This window comes from Daphnia magna, linkage group LG5 (genome assembly GCF_020631705.1).
Source record: "Daphnia magna isolate NIES linkage group LG5, ASM2063170v1.1, whole genome shotgun sequence".
NCBI classification, from domain to species: domain Eukaryota; kingdom Metazoa; phylum Arthropoda; class Branchiopoda; order Diplostraca; family Daphniidae; genus Daphnia; species Daphnia magna.
The window spans coordinates 5,568,939-5,589,722 of record NC_059186.1 but is presented as its reverse complement, the minus strand read 5'-3'; the positions used below and the strand labels follow the sequence as shown (position 1 = coordinate 5,589,722).

At 41.0% G+C, this 20,784-nt stretch overlaps 3 protein-coding genes across 4 annotated transcripts; 1 reads left to right on the top strand and 2 right to left on the bottom strand.

Moving 5' to 3' along the window:
* Positions 1-2,320: 2,320 nt before the first annotated feature.
* Positions 2,321-12,586, top strand: LOC123466273. Of its 2 annotated transcripts, none has more exons than XM_032928063.2 (17): positions 2,321-2,810; positions 4,641-4,914; positions 5,174-5,203; positions 5,491-5,606; positions 5,756-5,880; positions 6,112-6,227; positions 6,309-8,204; positions 8,688-8,885; positions 8,954-9,034; positions 9,171-9,257; positions 9,429-9,564; positions 9,907-10,164; positions 10,275-10,409; positions 10,545-10,831; positions 10,945-11,114; positions 11,299-11,495; positions 11,590-12,586. In XM_032928063.2, exons 1-17 carry the CDS (start codon positions 2,652-2,654, stop codon positions 11,669-11,671), a joined length of 4,347 nt encoding a protein of 1,448 aa, XP_032783954.2. In that variant the 5' UTR covers positions 2,321-2,651; the 3' UTR covers positions 11,672-12,586. The 2 variants fall into 2 exon arrangements, with proteins under 2 accessions (XP_032783954.2, XP_032783953.2); XM_032928062.2 differs by having other exon boundaries at positions 10,272-10,409.
* Positions 12,587-12,978: 392 nt separating this feature from the next.
* Positions 12,979-15,015, bottom strand: LOC123472580 (lysosomal-associated transmembrane protein 4A-like). Its single transcript, XM_045174410.1, is given in 8 exon segments — positions 12,979-13,620; positions 13,685-13,793; positions 13,878-13,983; positions 14,049-14,085; positions 14,088-14,098; positions 14,175-14,262; positions 14,321-14,645; positions 14,718-15,015. Coding segments are annotated over 8 exon segments (1,065 nt in total). The 5' UTR covers positions 14,847-15,015; the 3' UTR covers positions 12,979-13,360.
* Positions 15,016-17,282: 2,267 nt separating this feature from the next.
* LOC116921729 (ethanolamine kinase 2) lies at positions 17,283-19,243 on the bottom strand. Its single transcript, XM_032928065.2, has 6 exons — positions 18,978-19,243; positions 18,768-18,905; positions 18,453-18,715; positions 18,160-18,386; positions 17,873-18,095; positions 17,283-17,800 (listed from the first exon to the last, which is right to left on the bottom strand). Exons 1-6 carry the CDS (start codon positions 19,104-19,106, stop codon positions 17,722-17,724), a joined length of 1,059 nt encoding a protein of 352 aa, XP_032783956.1. The 5' UTR covers positions 19,107-19,243; the 3' UTR covers positions 17,283-17,721.
* Between the last annotated feature and the right edge of the window lie 1,541 nt (positions 19,244-20,784).

The window sequence follows — 20,784 nt, the reverse complement described above, 5'->3', positions numbered from 1 at the left end:
AACCACTTCATTGGTAACCACGCTGTACACCCAGACAGACAAAATTATGACACAACAATTTCATCATTTCCTTTCTGTGTATTTTAGAAGTGAAGCGTCAAGCAGGTTTTCCGGTTTCCGACTTTTTCCGAAGCAGGTGTTTAGCAGTTGCGGAAAACGCGCGTAATTGGTCTCACAGGCGAGGATAACCAACTTGACGGAAGTGACTTTGGGCATCGGCGCTGCCCTCGAGACCTGCAGAACTGGAAGAACGCATGTAGGAAACTGCGCTAATGGCAATTTGAACGAGAAACCACTAAATGCTAACGCGAGAGGCATTTTTCATGAAAATTTATAGCCATAGCGCATTGTGGGAACGTCCTTCACTATGGAGAATACCCATTTATTTCTCAAACTTTGCCATTGCGTCGTTTTCTCGTTGATTTTCCTCCTACGATATCCTCCCGCGCATCTCATCCTGGGCCATCGAGCCTGAACGAATGTAATAATAGCAAGTCGACAATAGATGCCGAGACAAATAAATGCCTGGCGGTAAATAGGCAATCGAATTTTTTATTTGCACGAAAGCATGATAAGTTATTCAAAAAGAGGCGGGTAACCAACCGCCTCGAGATGAATGCACCTGAGACGGGCAGGCGATGAAGAGCGTTCCATCAGTTGCACGGACGCTAGAGGCTAAAAAGGATAGAGGCGACTTGTCAAGGAAATCATGCGTCAAAGAACACTACATTTTCTCTTTCGTTTTTTTTCTGTTTTCTTGTTCAAATTGTAAAAAAGTAAGAGTTATTGTACCGCGTCCGAACGTGTTGCCTATTTTCAAGGACGAGAGGCAACGACCTGTTCGAATGGCTGTTTGGTCCTTCGGAAATTATCCGTGAACACATGGCGGGGAAAATAAAAACCTTTCCCCGTCAATGTCGGCAAACTAGCTACATCAGGAAGTTCTTGTTTTCTTTCTTGTCATCTATATATATATATTCCCAAAAGCAGAAAATATTATTTTAATTTTATTATTTCGCCTCCTTTTTTTTTTACCTTGTCATGAAACGTAACGAATGGCTTCCACCTTCGCTCAGTCATTTCACCTTAGTAATATTTCACACAAAAATAATGCATGAAGAATTTCACTTGCCGGCCAACCAGATGGCAGAAATGATGACGTTATACAAGAAAATTGCCATCTCCAGACGGTAGAACGCGTCTGGTTGCTATAACCTTCCTGACAATTAACGTGAAAAAAAAAAAAAAAAAAGACGACGAAATGTGCGCCCTCTGCTTCAACAAAATTTACATATCTGCTTCGTGCCACTCAACGAGAAATAAAGAAGACCTTCAATAATTTTTTCGCATTGTGATGTCGTGACCCAATCACCTAATAAAAGAAAGTCCGTCGAGTACACTCCAGTGGTCTATATACGCCATGTACCCTTTGTTAAATGACGTATTCTTTTCTTCTTTTGTTTCGTGCTTGTGGCTACAAGCTGTTTTCTTTTTTAAAAAAAATGAAAACTCAAAAACGATGTTAACGAGTTTGGAACGAAAGGGAAAATGATGGGAGAAGAAAAAAAAAACGTGATGAGCAACAGAAAAAAAAAGAAAAAAAAGTCGATGACATCTGGACAAGAGGTGGATGCCTCTTGTTCTACACCATGATGTCAGGTTGCTCGGTAAACCGGATACGAGATAGCGATATCTACTGTATTCTACGAAACAATATAAAAAATAAAAATAAAATTCAATTAAAAAAAAAAACGAACGAACGAGTAATCTGATGGAAGATGAGAGTCTTGATTGAGCCTTGAGGGAGTTTTTCTCTCTTTTGTCTTTTATTCCCTTTTTTTCTTTACTTTTGTCCATTTGTATAAAGATTTCCCTTTCTTCGAAAAGATTTGTATTTAATTTTTTTTTTATTATCACTAGTTCTTGGGGGAAAAAAAAGAAGACGATGAAACGAAAGGGAAGTTGATTGCCAGCACGGCGTGAAGGACAATCCTCTTGTTCAGTGCTAACTATATACGAAGCGCTTGAATCGTTTGGCTGGCGTTGGCTTCTTCCGCCAGCTTGTTTTTTTGTTGTTGTTGTTGTACACTTGCACACACATCTGTTGCCCGTGTGAATTCTTCTCCTTTTTCATTTTACACACGAAGGGAAGTTATTTTCGTTCTCTATTCATTTTCGTTTTGGCTTGTGATTCGTATTTGCGCCCGAGAGTTGCGCAGCAAGCGACCGCAGTATAGAGCGCCTCTACCAGGCCGGCGTCGCGACTTCTGGCCGTGGTAGCCAACAGGTAAATATACCAAGGTGGAGTGAAGGTCAAGAAGCATTCAGTCTTGAGGCTGCCACCGGAGCGGTTGTCTCTCTCCCGTGCTAAGCCAGTGTTAGTCTGTGCTCTTGTTCGTGAGCATCAACTCGCTCTCGAAACTCTCGGCACGGGACTTGATCTTTTTTTGTTATTGTTGTTGTTGTTTTAAAAACAAAAGTGGACAACTTCAAGTGGACATTTCAGTGTTGTTAGCCGCTAAGTTGCTGCTGTTCTATTTCTTTCCCGGCCACGTATCCGAAATAAAAATCAAGAAAAAACAAGACGGCTGAAACGATTAGCTGTCAAGAGCTCGCTAACCTTCCTAATCTAGCACGGGGGAAAGTAAAGCATGTCCAGTAGATCTCCGTCCATGTCTACGATGGAAATTGAAGAGAGCAGCGACACGAGTCACGAAGTTCGTAACACGAAATCACGCCACCATCGTCCAGCTTCAACTCACCAGCAAAAGAGTCGGCAAATCGGTCGCAATTTTGCGCATCCTCCACCCGTAAGTGCCTTGAAACGCTCTTTTCATGAATAGCCTTAACGATTGTCATGTAGCAATCCACGCAGATTGCGGTGTCTGGGTTAACATGACTAGCAGTCACTGTGGGGTCCGTCAGGTCGATGAGATCACTTACTAAACAGTAGAAGAAGAAACAAAATTGACAATGATTCATGATATGATTTCTAGCTAGTTGAGTAAGCACAGGTTTATTATAGCTCAAATGCTCAGTGTTAGCGAGACCTTGAAGGCCAAGAGCAAGAAAAGCGAAGAACAAATTCACACGCATCTGACTATACAATCGAGTCAGCTGTTGAAGCGTTTGGCTTTTCCCCTTTCAATTTGTGCGTCAATTTTACTTTTATTTGCTCGCCCCACACCGCAGGATTGAAGGTAAAAATCAGTCGACCTTGATCGTGGTCAACGTCTGCTTAGTGTTGCTTCTTTTGCGGTTTAAGCTTTAAGTACCAGGGACGTCGTTCCGCTTTGTACTTTGTTGCTACGATAGTAGTCATTAAAAACACAAAAAAAAACAAAGCTTCCATGTTTAATGACTGTTGCTTAATTTCTTGCTACAAGATTTCATCGCTAATATGTTTCGGTTTTTCCATGATGAGTCCAACCGTCTCCAAGCTGTTGACAATTTGAATTGCGGGTGGGTGAGAATTCACCGGTAGACTTTTGTAATCGAACCATCGTCGACGGTAAGAAAGACACGTGTGTGTGTGTGTGTGTGCATTCCGGAATCTTTTCCCTTACCAGACAACTCAAGTTCATGGGCAGTTTCGCATCTACCTAAACTACTCAATCATGGTCAGAGGCTTGACCGGCCTTGACCTTGGAGGGTTAGATGGGGGTCTATTGGTCGTGGTCGTGGTAGGCAGTTGAGGGTAGCGGCAAGTTCATCATTCAAAAAAAAAAAAATAGAAATTCCTCTACTTCCCTTTTTTTGATTGGTGCTGCCACAATATTAGTGCTATTATAGATTGAAACGTTGATTCATTACGTCAATCAAGATTAACTAGACGATTACGCACATTTTTATTCCAACTGTCTCAGCAAACGTGGTCTATTTTATGCGTTATCGTGTGCTGTTTTCATCACTAAGTGAACCCACTCCCTTGAAAATTATTCCGTGACTTTTTTTTTTTTATATATATTATCGTTTCTTTGTGTTGCTGACCGATTGTGATGCAGACATCATAAGCCGGTGCAACCGGATTTTTCCTCTCTTAATTTTTTCCCCACCTGGTTGGTCAACGATCTCTCCCTGCGGCGGTTGTTGCGAGAGAGAGAAGTAAACGCCCTGTCCATTGACCTTTTGAGCCACTTGACTGATAGGGATTTTTTTTTCTCAGTTAGAACAGATCTTTAAAATAATTTTTTTTTTTTTTCAAGCTAGAAATTCGTTGCTTGAGAAATAATGCGTCGTATTTTAGTAGATTTATAGATGGCGCGCTCACGCGACCGCATCTACGGTATAGGCTAAAATGAAACTGTTGCCTATTCAAAATGGAAACCGAGCTTTATTTATTCTAGAATGACTTTTTAATTGTGAATCTATGACAAGGTGTCATTAAAGCGATGCATGATGTAATCAGCTTTGAAAGTAGCCGTAAACAACATCCAACCCATTGGTTGAAAGAGTGTCAAGGAATCCGAAAATTTCCAACCTCTCTTTATTTTTTTGAAGATCACGTTTGAATGCAAATTCGTTTTGGCCGTTGGGTAATGAACTCAGTCACGTTCGTATCTTAAAGCCGTTTGTAATTTATGAATTTTTGTGTGTGTGTGTAAATCTTTGTCATGTTGGCGTCACCAATTCAAAAACAGAGTCCGGTCGGTTCAATGTCTTACGGCGTTATGCCAGGCGGGGTCTACATCAGCGGATCGCCTTACTCAACATCGGTGATAGATCATCCAGCTACCGGAAGCGTGCCAGCCTATTCTATGTGGGGTAGCGATTCTTCGCAACTCTACCGGCCGGGTAGCGGTGGCAAAGATGTCAGCGAAAAGAAGCAAGTGTGCAGCACTTTGCTCATCACCACAGCCGCTTTGGTCGTGATGGCCGTACTTGCCATTGCCGCCGTTGCTGCTTATCTTGGAGGTATGAATAGAGCCCTTTTTGGTCTCGCTTGTTGGTTTTTATTCCTAATAAATGTTTGTTTTTTGGAAATTTTTTAAAAAAGCACATGTCTAAACCTTAATTATGGTGTTGAGTAGAACTTGGAAAATAAGTTAATGAACTAAAAAAAAATTATCGTGTTGAGTAGAACTTAACATGAAAAATAAGTTAATGACTGAACATTTTGCTATTTGTTTTCATTACGGCACTTGGTTCTTGGATTGCTGCTGTCGCCTACAAGTTATGACTAACCACTCGGACGGAGATAAATGTGAGTAGATTTTGTTAAAGTTAGACATTTCTAGTTAGTATCGTTGCGCTTCGTACCCATAACGACCTTCGTTTCATGAATGACCTTAAGAAAAAGTTAATTTCAAACGATTTGGTTACGCTCATCGAATGTAGTTCACAATAATTATAGCATGTGTAGCCACGGCCATGCGTTTTACCTGTTTTTATTGACATTGAAACCGTCGTTTTTGCGGTTCTACGGTGATCAAACCATGTTACGTTCGCCCGTGTGTGATTCCTTTTTTCTTGTTGTTTGCTACCAAACAGATGAAATTGAATTTGATTGTTCCCTGCGAATCAGTCGAGGTGATAACTTCCGTCTCAGTCTCGCCGATCCTGCTAGTCCACAATTCCGCACGAAATCCGATCGCTACCGACGTCTGGTATGAGACCGCCATTATGATTTTTCGCAAGTTAATGTTTTTGCCAAAACCTTTTTGGACTATTGGGTTTTGAGCCTCGTACGAAAAGTGCGATTAACATTGAAATGAATGTTTGTGGCGTGGATTTGTTTTTGTTGGTTTTTTTTCAGATTGACAATGTGTACAAGGCTAGTCCGTTATCCGAATCTTACCGGCGGTGCTCCGTGGAGCGTTTCACCAACGGCAGTCTGATTGTTCACTTCCGACTGTTCTTCGATCGTCGTAAGATCCCAGTGTAAGTGACCTGATTAAGCCATAGTGATAATGGGGATGCATAACGAAATAAAAGCAGTTTATGCTAATTTTTGCAAGTGTTTCTACTCGATTGGCGATTGACTTTGAATTGCTTTCAGAAATCTACAGTATACCGTCTATTATGCTTCTATAATAACAATTTAAAAAAAAGGCAATGGGTGTAAAATGAAAGAAAAGTTGTGCTACATTCTCTCTCACACTTTTTACACAGTCAAATCGGTGAAACGGAATCATCCGTCAGGGACGTCATGGTTCAAGAGGTGATGGCCGTCGAGCCAGTTGCTTTTAAGGCCGTTGCGGTCGACATCGACAGCATCAAAGTTGAAAGTAAGCATCGCTTAGTCACCTTTACTATCCCTACTAAACTAAAGACTCGGCTCGTCTTCGATGATAACGTCACCCATTCAGGACATATCCCACCACCAGCCATGCTAAGCCAGGGTCCAAGATCACGTTTGCAGATCGCCGACGTAGTTGAAGAGGAGGACGATGTCGACGAAGACAAAGAGAACTCGCTGGACAACGAACCTGTTCCACAAATCGATTTTGAAGATGACGTCGCGGAAAACCCATCGAATACCACCGAAGATGAAAGTTTATTCACCACCGACGCCGACGTCGATATCAACAGTGAGAATAGCAATCATCACAGCGTGGAGCGCACCACAGAATCATCCCTTCCGACGGAAAAATTAACAACCACGGCAGTCAGAATTGTTGCTGTCGAGACCAGGCAAACAACCGCGAGCGCCGTCGTCGTTCCAACACAAGATCCCCAGTTGACTTACGACGACACTGAATGGAAACCGCTGTTTGTAAACACTCGAACAAACACCGGCAGTTCATTGGCGAGGCCTTCGACAACGACCACGATGACTTCGCTCAAGCCGCCAGTTTCCGTGGCCACGCATAATCATTCGCCAGCTCATGAAGATGACCCCGACATCTATAAAATCGGCCTCGAGAATCACGCGCTTGAGCCGGCCGTGGCTTACGACATCGCCGAAGAAAAAGGTCACCAACTGACGACGCATTTACCATCGGACGTCAAACAAGACCGAATTATTGCAAACATCGCGCAGGATGAGAGTAAGGACGTGGCTGTGGACGAGGATGAAACACCAACGGCTGAAGTTACTTCTCCAGCAACCCCAACGAAATTCTCTTTCCTCCAATGGTTCAATTCACAATTGAATAACGTGAAATTAGCTCAGAATCGACAGCAGTTAGATAATTCTACTACGGATATTGCTGTGTCTAATGGCCCTACTTCTCCTTCCCGTTTCTTTACGATTAAACCGACCGCCGTGTCCTACACGGGCATCCAGCCCATTATGCGACCTAAACCGTGGGAAGAAAATTCAACTGACGCGACCCGACCGGATTTTCAAACCCTTCCGATTGGGCCCCTATCCGTGGCTGGATTCATCGTATCGACTATGAATAGAAGCAACACCGACGTTATCCTCCCGCAATCTTTCCAAGTACAAACATCGTTGACCCTGGCTAATGATCGTGAAAAACTGGTGGAAAGTCCGCGCTCTCAAAAATCGTTCCCTCTGCCTGACACTGCCCTCGTTGGCAAACAGTCGCCAGACACGACGCGCAATCCGAGAGAATTGAATTCTGAACGACAAGAGCCAGTAGAGTCGTTAACAGATTTCTTCCCGCCCGTTAGACGACCCCTTCCGCGACCGCAGGTGAGCAAAAGCGGCGCGATGCAACGGGACAATTTATCTGCCAGCCTACCGATCGAAGGTTTGTTTAGCACCTCGAAACCTCAAGGCAGCCATGCGGCGGAGAGCAGCAAACATCGCAGCAACAACAACTCTCCCATCTACACGTTTAAATTGAATCAAGGCCAAAGCGTCCACGACGTCCTGTCGCAATTGTTGGCGGACTTAACCGTTGGCGAATCACCGGCCCAAGTGGAAATAGATGGAGCCGCCCCGTCGCTAACGCTGGTCCAGCAACAAGAGCAACTGGAAAATAATGACATGAAGAATAAGGCCAGCAATAAGAAAGTCGATGACGACCGGTTGAAACCTTGGACGCATATGCCTTTCCGACCGCCCGCTATTTTGAACGCCCTTTATCATAATACACGCAATCCCAACTCGAGTAACAGCAATAGTGCCAATGTCGAGGTCAGCACGCCGACCGTTGTCACGTCAGCCGCGCCTTCTTTTCAGAATGAGGACACCAGCGTCACGACGTCCACTGAGATCGCTACCAACGGACTCACATCCAGCACTCAACAGCCTGTCACCAGCTTTCCCGCGGAATTGACGACAACAGTAGCAGGTAATCGTTCATTCAGTTTTTTGGGGGAATTGAATTCATTATCGATGCGGTTGACGCACTTCTGCTGGGATATCGATTGGCACCTTGAACGACATATTTGCTTAATGGCTGTATCGCTGACCACGTTAGCGATAGCCTCCTTTTTTTGTGACACAGCGATTGACCTTTTATGTCATTGCTAATTTTATAGACTCATTACGAGAATTGAATGCATGTATGTTAACGTGTGTCGTTGTTTCACGTGCCGAGGTCTTTTTATCAATGCTATTTTCTTGATCAAGGCCTCCTTTTCGTTTTCTTATGCGTTTTTTTTTTTTTTTACTTTCTTTTCGTTTCAATAGTTATAGTCCGATGTATCGTAAATTTGATCTAAATTGTTCATGTACAGTTCCAAGTATTTCATTGGCTAAAAAATTGTGGTGTTAAGAGTGGCCGTGCCAAATAGCATTGTTACAAGGGAGTAATCAATTAAATGACATTCAGATTGTGACGATCAATTTCGATGTGCGAGCGGTGAATGCGTGTCGCTGTTGGCGCGCTGCAATCAGATGAGCGACTGCCGTGATGGATCGGACGAATTAAATTGCACCTGTTCCGACTTCCTGCGCGCTCAGTTCTTGTCCCGCAAAATCTGCGATGGCATCGTCGACTGTTGGGATTATTCCGACGAAAACCAGTGTGGTATGTTGTTCGTTCGTTACCTACGAATAGATGCTGATGTACTTGTCTCCGTTTCGTCCTGTTTGCAGAGTGGTGCCGACCGGGACAATACATTTGTCCGAACAGCAAGGTGTGCATCGACCGCAACCTGATTTGCAATGGCATCCGCGGTAATTAGATTTATTTTTTGTTTTAATCTGACGTTTTTGCACTGTTTAACGTCTTGGTTGTGCTCGACCTTAAGGCACTGTAATTTGTGTCGTATTATAAAGGTTTCATTTGATTTGATTTTTATTTTTGGTGTAGATTGCCCTAACGGTGACGACGAACGCCATTGCATCGCTTTAGCTCACCATCTTGACTCTACTGAAGAAATGAGTTATTCCAATTCCGGTAGAGTATTTCTTCTTTCCACATTAGGCTACGTTTTATTCTCGATTATCTGTTTTGGTGCTGGTATTTGCAAGATGTACGTAGTTTATGTTCTTCATTTGTTTCTGACTTAGTAATTCACATCGTTGTTGGAACATGACTTCATTCGTTTGCGTTCCATGCGAAAAACAGGTTATCTGATGGTTCGACGAGAAGGCCGATGGGGGAAACTTTGCATGCAGAACTTCGAGACTGCCGTTGAAAAATTACGCCAATCTTTCCAAGTAAACGACCTCGGAAAAGCTGTTTGCAGAGAACTAACATTCACGTGAGTTGCTAGCGTGTTTTTTGTTTGTTTTTTGCAATTGACGTTTTTCAAATCTAGCACGCGATTCGAAAAAAAAAAAAGTTCGTTTACAACATCTGTCTAGCTGTCAATTTGAAACGTCGGCTTTATGAAATTCGATTGCTCAGCCGCAATGGTCATATTTGGGTTTTACGACACGCTAATCTTCGAGGGGCATCTTGAAAAGAGAACAAGTGCATGCCCTGTTCGTACTTATAATTGAATTCTATGTATTAAAATCTTTATTTATTTTATATCCTTTCACTGGCTTAAACAAAGATGATAAAAAATAATAATCTGTTGCATTTCTTTACATTGAAATAGCGGATTGGAAAGAGCTGAGAGAAAATTGGATTCTTCGCGGTCGAATCAAGACTCTTCGTACTTCGAGCTGGTTGAATCGGGGAACGAGGATAACGAGTATGAGAACATTGACGAAGATGGCGATGTGCTGGTCGAAAGTCCACGAACTTCCATGCTCGATTACACCTCCAGCAAATGCGCCAAGCGTCAAGTTGTTCACGTCCAGTGTCGCGATCTCGAGTGCGGCGTCCGGCCGCAGTTGGTATCGACGCGAGCAAGGTACATTGGTGGACAGCCTTGTAAAAATGTTCATTGGCCTCTTTTTATTATTGTTTCGATGTACAATTTGCTTCAACGCCATTTTTTTTGCAATTCTAATATTCGAGAAGGATCGTGGGTGGAGCGAATTCAACACCGGGTGCATGGCCCTGGCAAGCGGCTCTTTATAAGGAAGGAGACTTCCAGTGTGGCGCCACCTTAATTTCGTCACAGTGGCTTGTCTCTGCCGGCCATTGCTTCTACCAGTGAGTAGAATGATTCTTTCATTTTAAGTCTAGTCCTAGTTCTCGACCCACTTCGTCTGGCGATTGGGGGCAAAAATTAATATGGATGTTCAATGGGATTTCTTCGAAATGTTAACGAACATATGGTGATTACAGTGCCTTAGATGACCACTGGGTAGCCCGGCTAGGAGCACTCCGCCGCGGATCGAATCTGTTGTCACCGCACGAGCAGGTGCGAGTCATATCGCACATCTTCATCCATCCGGGTTACATAGACACTGGGTTCGTCAACGACATTTCAATTCTCCGCATGGAAGAGCCTGTTCGCTTCACCGACTATATCCGGCCGGTGTGTCTTCCTCCACCCACGGCCGACATTCGCGACGGAAGGCTTTGCACCGTCGTCGGATGGGGACAACTATATGAAACAGGGCGCGTTTTCCGTAAGCATTTTTCAATGGTTTAAAATTCACCGTGAAATACCGTTGAATAACGGTGACATATTTCTTTTTTTTTTCTTTCCTCCCACCCTTGATGTGCCATTGCGTCACAACAGCCGACACCCTACAGCAGGTGCAATTGCCTCTAGTCTCGACGGAAGAGTGTAGGAAGAGAACTCTTTTCCTTCCTCTCTATCGGCTCACCAACAACATGTTCTGCGCCGGATTTGATAGAGGCGGACGTGACGCTTGTTTAGGCGATTCCGGAGGCCCACTCATGTGTGAGGTAATTTTTGCCGAGCATCGTCATTAGCATCTGGCGTTTCTTATCTTTAATATTAATGAACGGGTTGCTGTACATTTGACTCAACGCTATTGGAAGCTGGTGTCCTCTCTCGCAATTCATAACAGAATTTTTTAATAGCACATCGACGTATGGGTAGATATTACTATGGAATCAATTATTTCAGGAACCTGATGGCAGATGGACGCTACAAGGCGTGACGAGCAACGGTTATGGTTGCGCTAGAGCAAATAGGCCCGGTGTTTATACCAAAGTGGCGCGATACGTCGCCTGGATAGATCAGGTGGTAAACGGCACTTATCGAAATACCAGACGGCCAACGCAATGCATGAATGGCCATCGATGTCTGTTAGGCCAGTGCCTGTAAGTTCACATTGACGCACTGTAACTTTTGGTATTTTACGAAGATTTTCTTATCCGTTTCGTGCTTTTTTCTTTTCGTTCATTTCTAACGCAGGCCTAAGAGTCACGTTTGCAATGGAATCGTCGAGTGTAGCGATGGCAGCGATGAAAGGAACTGCACACCGGCGGCGCTGTAAAATTGTCTATTGTTGGCACCAAGCGTTACTGCTACTCGGTTCGTAACAGCAAAGTTGGTCAGCATGAATTCAAACATAATAACGTCTAGCTTCATCATAAGAGATGATTGCGACGTTCCATATTTTACCGTTCGATGGAATTTCGATACAAAATTGTGACCTTTTAAAGATGTTGATTATGAACGGTTTTAATGTTGATTCAATCATGATTCCACCTTATGCTTCTCCAAATCAGAAGTGATCGCATGTTGTTTGTTTGTTATTATAAATGTTTCTTTACTATATTAAATGATGCGCTATGTAGTCTAGCTTATGTAGCGTGCATTTGTTGTTTGTGTTCAGTTTGCCAGTGACGTGCTATTGTTAGCATTGCCTCCTCCTACATAACGTCTTGTTTTGTTATCATTCTCACGTCGTATTTATGCTGCAACGAATAAGTCCTTGCGTGTAAAATTCAGTTTTTGTTTGCTAAGGGAAACGCTGCAACGCTTTCCACTCAGTCCATTAATTCAATCTCGGCATTCCCCGGCAACAGCTTGGGTAAGAAATGGAAATTCGAAATGCGAGACGCTGAAAACACGAGAACCTTTTTTTACACTGTGTACAGTTTGTATATGTTTTGGCATTTTGGCGGAAAGGGATGAATTAAATTCAAGAACCAGTTGGCAATTAAAGAAAAGTAAAAAAAAAAAGTAAGCATTCTATCGAAACATGTGCATCAAATACCGTACCGCGGCTTGGCCTTAGATAATATTAAGCATTCACGATATCAATATCATGCAGATAATCTTGTTTTTATTTTGTTGTGTAAAACCAGTGTATTGAACAGTCAATTGACTCGAATTGTTTTTTTGTTGATGCGTATCTAACTCTTACACTGCGTTTTGTCATGATGTAATACATTTTTGAATTTAAGACGCTGATGGCGATCGTCAATAAAAAGTAAATGAAATTGTAAACAAAGAAGATGTTAAACTGAACAGCTTGCGTTGCCAAGACTCGCCAATCGACTTGTCTCTGAGATATACTTCATTTTTCTAAAGTTTCAGACGACAACGAACTTTTACAACAGGAAGAACAAATAGTGATCCCTCCACTTACCCGCTGTAAACCTATGATCGCCATAACAAAAGCTGGCAGGCGAAGAATTTAACCAGGAAATGAAACTTCCTGTTCACAATCGCTTTGTAATTAGAAGCTTCGCACCAATGGACGAAGATGTTAGAAATACGCATGCGTTTTATGTCCATTGGATGTTTGACTTCAAAATCTAATTGGTAAAACGCACATGCAAGCAAACGAGTACATTACAGCCATATTAAGTTTATTGAAAAGGTAAAGTACGTCGATCGAAGAAAGTTATTTATACACATTCTAGCATCTTTTGGTAACCTATGGGATAGTCGCCACCCTTTATAGTACCGGGGCTTTATCAATAGGAGACAGAATACACCACAAAAGACGAAAGAATTCCTGCATTCCTAAACATCTACGGTTGCAGTCTTGACTCTAATTAATAACCAAAGCGTGCTTATTCTATGATTTAAAATACCTCGAGAAAAAAGAAATAACAAAAGGAGTGGTAATATGAGAAGTAAATTCGTGGTAGTACTATGCTCATTGGATTCGCCAGGCAAACTTTTGTAACATAGTCCTAAAAGTTCGTCCTTTCCACGATTTCGAATTTCCTCAAGGTTTTGGTGTTTCCGGTGAAACAGCGGCGTTAGCAGCCTCAGATTCAGATGTTTCAGAATCCGATGTAACATCAGCGACAGCAGCATAGGGCGGAGGAGGAACTGGATAGATGGGTTTTTTGGCGAAACGGGGATCCGTCATAGCTGTAGCGTAGTCCGGCAGGTCTGAGCCAGGGGAGCAAATGGAGGACGGTATTTCAAGTAGATTTTGCCCATCCACAATACCTGAAATGCAAGCGTCCCGTTCAAGGGCGGCTGAAAAGAAAAGCAATATGTTACAAGGAATGTTTCTTTGAAATTACAATAGTTTTTTATTTACCTTCAGCTCTCATAGTAAGGAACTTATAGCAACTCCAAACAATGCTAATGAAATAGGCTTTTGCCATTAGCATTAGCAAAATTCCCGCCAAAATTAAGAGGGAGAGACACTGAAATGAAAAGATAACATGTACATTTAGCTATAGTGTCAGGCATATAATAATTTAAAACAAATTATATTGTAACAGAACTACCTGTGGATCCATAGCGAGAAGTTCGTTCCTCAAAGGAATGTTTGGGCTTTTAATCAAAACTTGTCTAATGTCAGGTACATAAGACAAGTAGCCAATGACAGACAGGCTGAAACCCAAGAAAAAATTATTGTTAGTGCAATAGTTTTCTATGAGCTAGCATTGTGTTCTTACCTTGTAACAAAAAATTCAAAGGCTTGGAGACAAAAAAGGGCATAATGTAACTGAAATACATGTAATAAGGTGAATTGATTATGTTTAGTGTTATGTCTTTAGATTTACAAGTTGATTAATAATTACATTGATTTGCCTCGAACTGCTCCATAAATCATCAGTAGGGTGATGCCCAATGTGCAAAAATTAACTCCAATGCTAATATTTAAATCCTCTAAAAATAAAAATTACATTAAACTTCTTTACCCTACTCAAGAAATAGTGATTATTACGGTAAGTCACATGCCGATCTGGTGGTGGGTGTTCACCAAACCAATCTTTATAAACAAAAGATCCATACAGAAGTTTAGATGAAGCATCAGTGTTTGACTTTGCTGGTTGAACTGGTCCTGTTATAGTTTCTGATAATGGTAAAGCTTGTGGTTCTTCATGATTTTCCGCACTCAGTGGTGTTGGCAGGACAGCCAGCAAATCTTGATCAATTTCACCTTCAGCAAAAGACATTCCATTTCCATTTCGTAGAACAGATCTTTGGTTAATGGTTTGTGGGTGCAAGACCAAAACTGCAATAGCAGCCAGTGACAGCATATGCAAAGCCTGCAAATAGTAGTCAACAAATAGTTACATACATCAGAATAAATAAAACAATAATAGGCAAAAGCTTCTTACCAGGTGCCATACTCCTAAAAAGATGGTACCTGTCCTAACATGACAACAAAGACAACAACGCCAACGCTTGTCTTCGTAAGGACTACCACCGTGCCTCAAACGCCCGAAATTACCAAACTTGAAACGCATTGTCGTTAAATAGGTAATTTTCACGAATTGATTGTGCAATGTTACTCAAAGTAAGAAGTAAAATTTAACGAATTAGGCCACAAAAAAACGGTAAGCTAAAGTTGGTCAATATCAATAGTAATGGTAGTGGATGGGGAAGTATGACGAAAATGTATCTAAATCGATATACTATCGAGGTGTTACCTATCGGGTTACCGGTTTATTTATAAAGTTGTCGCTGTGGGCTTGTCGTATGCCACTGGTTCTTCTTGGCCAAACCGAATTAAGGTTTTACTACAAACAGGAAGATGGTGATTTTATGATTAAAGTTTAATTTAAACATATTTAAGAATCCGGAACGCACAGAAGGAGGAGGAGCGGGGGGCAGCCGGGGTAGTTTACCCCGGGCATCACAAAAGTCAGACACATGGAATTTTTTTACATAGTGGGAAAAATGAAAACACGACATAAAAATCAATTTCATACTTACAGAATTAAATTTACCGATAGGGATTTTATCAGAAGTCATTCCTCATAATTTCATCTCAACCGACCCACGTTTTTTCTGAGATTTCTCTCGGTAGATGGCGTCTGCATTTTCGCAGGGTTCCCTGCATTAATCTTTCGTAAGTGGTTCCACCTTCCAACTTAGGATTCGGAAAGTTAGGTCGGAGTGAAGTTGCACTGGGATGTTGTGTTCCCGTAATTTTGGGCTAAGCTGTAAAAGATCTAGACAGACAATTCGAGTTTTGGCTATGATTTTCTTCGTGATAGATCATAGATGGTATTTACCTTTAGGTCCTTTACCTACTCACGGAAAATGTAAAATATTAGGCCGCGAACTTACTATTCTAGGCGGGGCTTCCTGCGTTGCCTGGTAACGGAATTATTTTTAAAAGGCCGTGTAACTAGGGCTCGGCCCGCGCCGATCAGGTAGCTTTTTTGGCGATCGGGTAGGTAATTTTGACTTTCGGTGCGGATCTGACAAATCATAGATCGTCCATTTTCTTACCCGTGGGTAAACAGATCCAAACCGGTTCCAAACAATAAAGGGACCCAGATTCTAGAACCAGTTCCTGGACCCGGTTCCACTACCCGGGTCTAAGAACCAGTTCATAAACCCGGTTTGTTTACCCGTTTACCAGGACTTTTTACCTGATTTCTAGCCAAAAATATGACCATTGTTCAAACCTAGTTTAGCACTTTTTAATTTTTAATTTTAAAAAAGTAAGAATCAAAATGGTAATGCAAAAATTCAAACTTATCTTTTAAAAAACTATCAAATTTTTTTTTATTTGCTTTTTTAAGAATGACAGATGTAGAGAATAAAGCTACGGCTAATCGGCTATGGTAATAGAATTGAGAGTCAACGTTGCCATACCCTAAACATATTTTAATTTATAATTTAAAAAAATACGCAAAAAGTATTAAACTCGAATACAAAATGTTTCCTAACTTTATAAAGGTGCAAAAGTGCTAAATTCATTACTGTTAGTAGTTAATTTCATAAGTAGTTTTTAAGCCGCCATCTTAAAAAATGGTGGCAGATCTAACCGATCGCACCGAAGAACCGCACTGAAACCGATCTGTATCTGGAGGACCCGAACCGATCGCAGCAGATCGTCCATTTTTCGGGTAGATCAGATCGGTTTATCCGATCTCGGCCAATCGGGGCCGAGCCCTACGTGTAACGGTACGAAATTTTGCTGATTTTACGAAAATAAGAAGTCTTTCCCAATTTTTCATTTTTGGCCAAATTCCAAATTTTGCTTAAAATACAGGATTTCAATCCAAAATTGAATGCTAATCACGGAAATCAAGTTTATGTTTCAATTAGTTTTATTGATTTTTTTCATAAACAAATGAATTAATAAACAATTAATAAACAAATTTACAGAAATGGACATCCATAATGAGGGCTACTCATTTCTTTAAAATGGTCGTTTGAAAAATACCTACTCTTTTACTCTAGTAGTAGCCTAAACCGATTAGATAATTTTTTTGTAGGTCGGTGTGGTTTGACGTGTCTTAGGTAGTTTCCTTCCCAGTCATACAGTACGTGAAATTATATTAATTATAATCGGTAAACTATAAGTTCTTAATTTAAATAAATAACAGAAATGGATAGCTCTTGATAAGAACTGTCCATTTTTTCAAAATTATCGTTTAAAAACAGTTACTCGAGTAGTTAACCGATTCACGAATTTTTGAGTAGGTCGGATTTTGCGCTCCATAGATATACTCGACCCAATAGACGAAAGTAAAAAATGTCATTCGTTTTTTTTTTTTTTGTTTGTTTGTGAATATTTTTTCGTAAGTTTTAGAGACTTCCTTATCTGAACGCTCTGTTGTCACTGTAGGGCGCTGCAAAGAACTCTATAAAGTTTTACCGGAAACCAAAAGTAGTGCAAAGAACAGAAAGTATATCCATGAAAAAGAAGGGTCAAATGGCATTACTTTGTTTGAAAGAAGATGAAAAACTATGTCTATTATCTCTTAGATGGAAGAAAATTACATCAATTCATAGTATTTAACTTTAGAAATTTCTAGACAATGGAAAACATCAGATCACTGGTCATAAAAAGGAGATTTATCGCTGTTACAAAGGGTCAAAAGGAGATTTCGGCAGTCAAGCAACTAAGTGAATTGGTATAATATATTTGAAAAACTACACTAATTGTTGATGGCATAAAATGGCACATTTTTTTTTATTTGGGATTTCCCGTGTTTAATAGGCGCATTCGGTTGACCCATTTGCAATTAAAAGAAATGCATGCGGAATGAATAAGGGATCTGACTGAACAAAGTGTGATTTTCGTGGAGAAATTCGTTAACTATCCCATTCAACGGTGTTTAACTGAAAAACAATATAAAAACATACATTGAAGAGGATAGACTAGGATTCTATGGCACCGGCATCAGTTAAAATAGCAGCTTTTTTCTTAAAATATTGATCCCAACGTAAAGATGCGTACCTGCGGAATATGTTAACATGTTACAGTATTGCGATCATTTTAGTGTTTTTTAAACAAATTATAAGACCATACCCAACGAAGTCGAAATCAATTGATGAATTTGCAGCCTGAATCAGTGCCCAAACGCCCCAGAAGAAATGGCTTGCGAGGGTGAAATGTTCGACATGTCCAAGCAATAGGTGCACGGTTTTGTCGTCTACAGTTTCATTTTTATAAAAGGTTTTCAAATAAACAGTTACCCATTTTTTTCGAAAATCTTCGTGTGGGTAGCGCAAAGGGTTGTAATCTTCGACTCCTATTATAAGGTATATTGTGCAGTTAATCTATAGATTTTGAGATTATTCGTTTTATTATCATACCCGAAAATTCACAGAAATGATTAGCTATGTCGTATGCCTGATAATTGGGACCAGCATATTCAAAGTCAATGAATTCAATGGAGTTCCTGTCCTTGTCATGAAGTATGTTTGCAAGGAGTAAATCATTGTGGCAAAATACCAGTTGATCATTTAATTGCTGAAGCATCCTCTTCAACCACCTTAACTCTTCCAGGAGTTTTTCTTTTGGAGGAACATCTGAGCTATATCTACATCAAAACAATTTTAGAATGCAAAAACAAAAATATTTTGACCCATAAAAATATAATTCATACTTTGGAGGACAGAGCATGATAAAATTCTTTAATTTGGTCCACAGAACTGATTTTTCTAATGATTTTCTAGTTTCAAGAGGCAGTCTTTCTTTTACACAAGCAAACTGAAGATGAAAATTAGCCATTTTTTCTGCAACAAGGGGATATATGTTTTCATCCAAGCATGTTACAGGTGTCAAGATTTCCCCAGGTAGATATTGATAGGCTAACCCATTATAGAAGGATGCATACAGTGCTGGGCCAAAACCCAAGGTATGAAGAATCTACTGAAACATCTTTTAGATTAAACTAATATCAGATGCTTTGATAAGTTACCTTCATATTAACTAATTCTGCATTACGATCAATGATCTTATCAGTGTTTTCTCCAAATACACGAACAAGTATCATATTAACTTTGTCATCCTCATGAATAACCCCCACAAGAGAATTTGTTATTCCATCACTGAAAATCTGAAGAAAAATAATTCCTGTAGCTCTGACTAAACTTCTCTAGTTTTTCTGACTAAAATCTAATCTACATACTTTATGTTTGATGCTATCTTGCCTCCATTTGGGTTTCAAAATTGCTATAACCTTCCACACACTGTTTGTCAGATCTTCTTTATCTATGGAAAATGGTAATTCAATAACGTTTGAAGTTGAATGGTCCATGACAGATTACAGATCTTTTACGCGTAATTACTATAAGCTCATACACAAAGAACTAAAACAGAAATAGTAAATTGTAAATATAAGCACATTTTCAATCAGAGATACATGTGAGATACGGAAATGGGCAAGCTAATTCAAGCTATAAATGAACGATGCGTTCCTGGCGGCTGAAAGGTGTACTTCTGGCCCTATGCCTCCCGTATGTAAATACGTCTGAAAAATGCCTGTTTTCCCTGCTCTAGACGGTGTAAATGTGTAACAAACACTTTTACAACTCGCATCTAAAGCAGAAGGTAATAAATAGAAAGAGTAACGCTTTACATTGTCTTCGCCACCTGATGGCAAATCTGTTGACGGAGAGCGATTCGTTTCCCATCTGTAAATGGCTAACTTCGACAGAATTTCTGAATCAAACAATTGACTAAAATATCGTCAAGGTGACCAATATCTCCAAGGTCCCACCCGTGTCATTAATGGTTCCCAGTTCCCACTGGTACGTTTGGCTTGCCATGTTAAAATTTCATTAGAGGTTGGTATGCCTCTCTACAAAATGCAAAATACAAATACAGTAGTACTTGTTCACCAAAATGCTGCCATCTTACGGCTGAATATGCAAGTTTGAACTTTTCAGCAAGGTTGGCATTTAATAACAATTGTTGACAATGGTTTTTAAGCTCCAAAGCAAAGCTCCAAACTGTTGTCTAGCTCGTTAATCAAGCAAATGGAACTATTCAAGTTTGACTAGATAAAGAATGGCACAGAAAAGTGAAAAATTTAACATTTATTTAAAGTGAGATACTAAATCGCATTAAAAACGGAAACAATTCTAACTATTTTTCCCTGATGCGTGGCCATGCTTTTCTATACTCCTATCTATTTTCTGCATACTTGGAAGATGGAAATACGACACAAGCCGCGAAGTAGTGAGCAGCGCGGGACAAAAATTGTTGAAAAAGTCGAACGAAAGTTGTATCACGATATAATAGCAAGGTACACGATCGCCGTATCCAACTTGGTCTCCGTGAAACGGTCTCGAAGGGTCGACACCGTCACCGCTACATCCCAGTGGGACTATCCCGGCCCTCTGATTGGCTCTCTCCCTCTCCTCACCCTCTAGCCCCTTCACCCCTTCTGCTTGTGGTGTGTGACTAGGGCTCGGCCCCGATCACATTCTATTCGGGGACACCGCTATGCTTCCCCGATAAAAATGAATCGGGGAAGTTCGGTGCGGGGATTTCTTTTTTTGGCGCGGAACGGTGCTATAATCGGTGCTACACCGATAGCACCGCTTCAGCGGTTCAGCCATAGGAGGTTAGTCTTACCAGGGACCTTGCGTTCTGATAGGCCAGCGAGAATCACGTGACTAGAGTCACATTTTGTTCTTGTTAGCCGCAGGGCAACTGCCAATTTAGATCACTATTCATTGATAATCAGGGAAGGCATCGATCACCGATATCACCGCACCGAGCACCGAAATTACTTCCCCGATTAAGATTATCCCCGCACCGGATCGACTAAAAAGCTCCCCGATTGTCACGGGGCCGAGCGCTATGTGTGGCCTGTGGCGTGTGTGGAGTAGTCGGGCTGCCGCCTTCATTTGTTTGTTTTTCATGTTTATTTATTATTATTTATGTTTACATTTATTGTTTCTAACTTACTATTTTGTTAATAAACTATT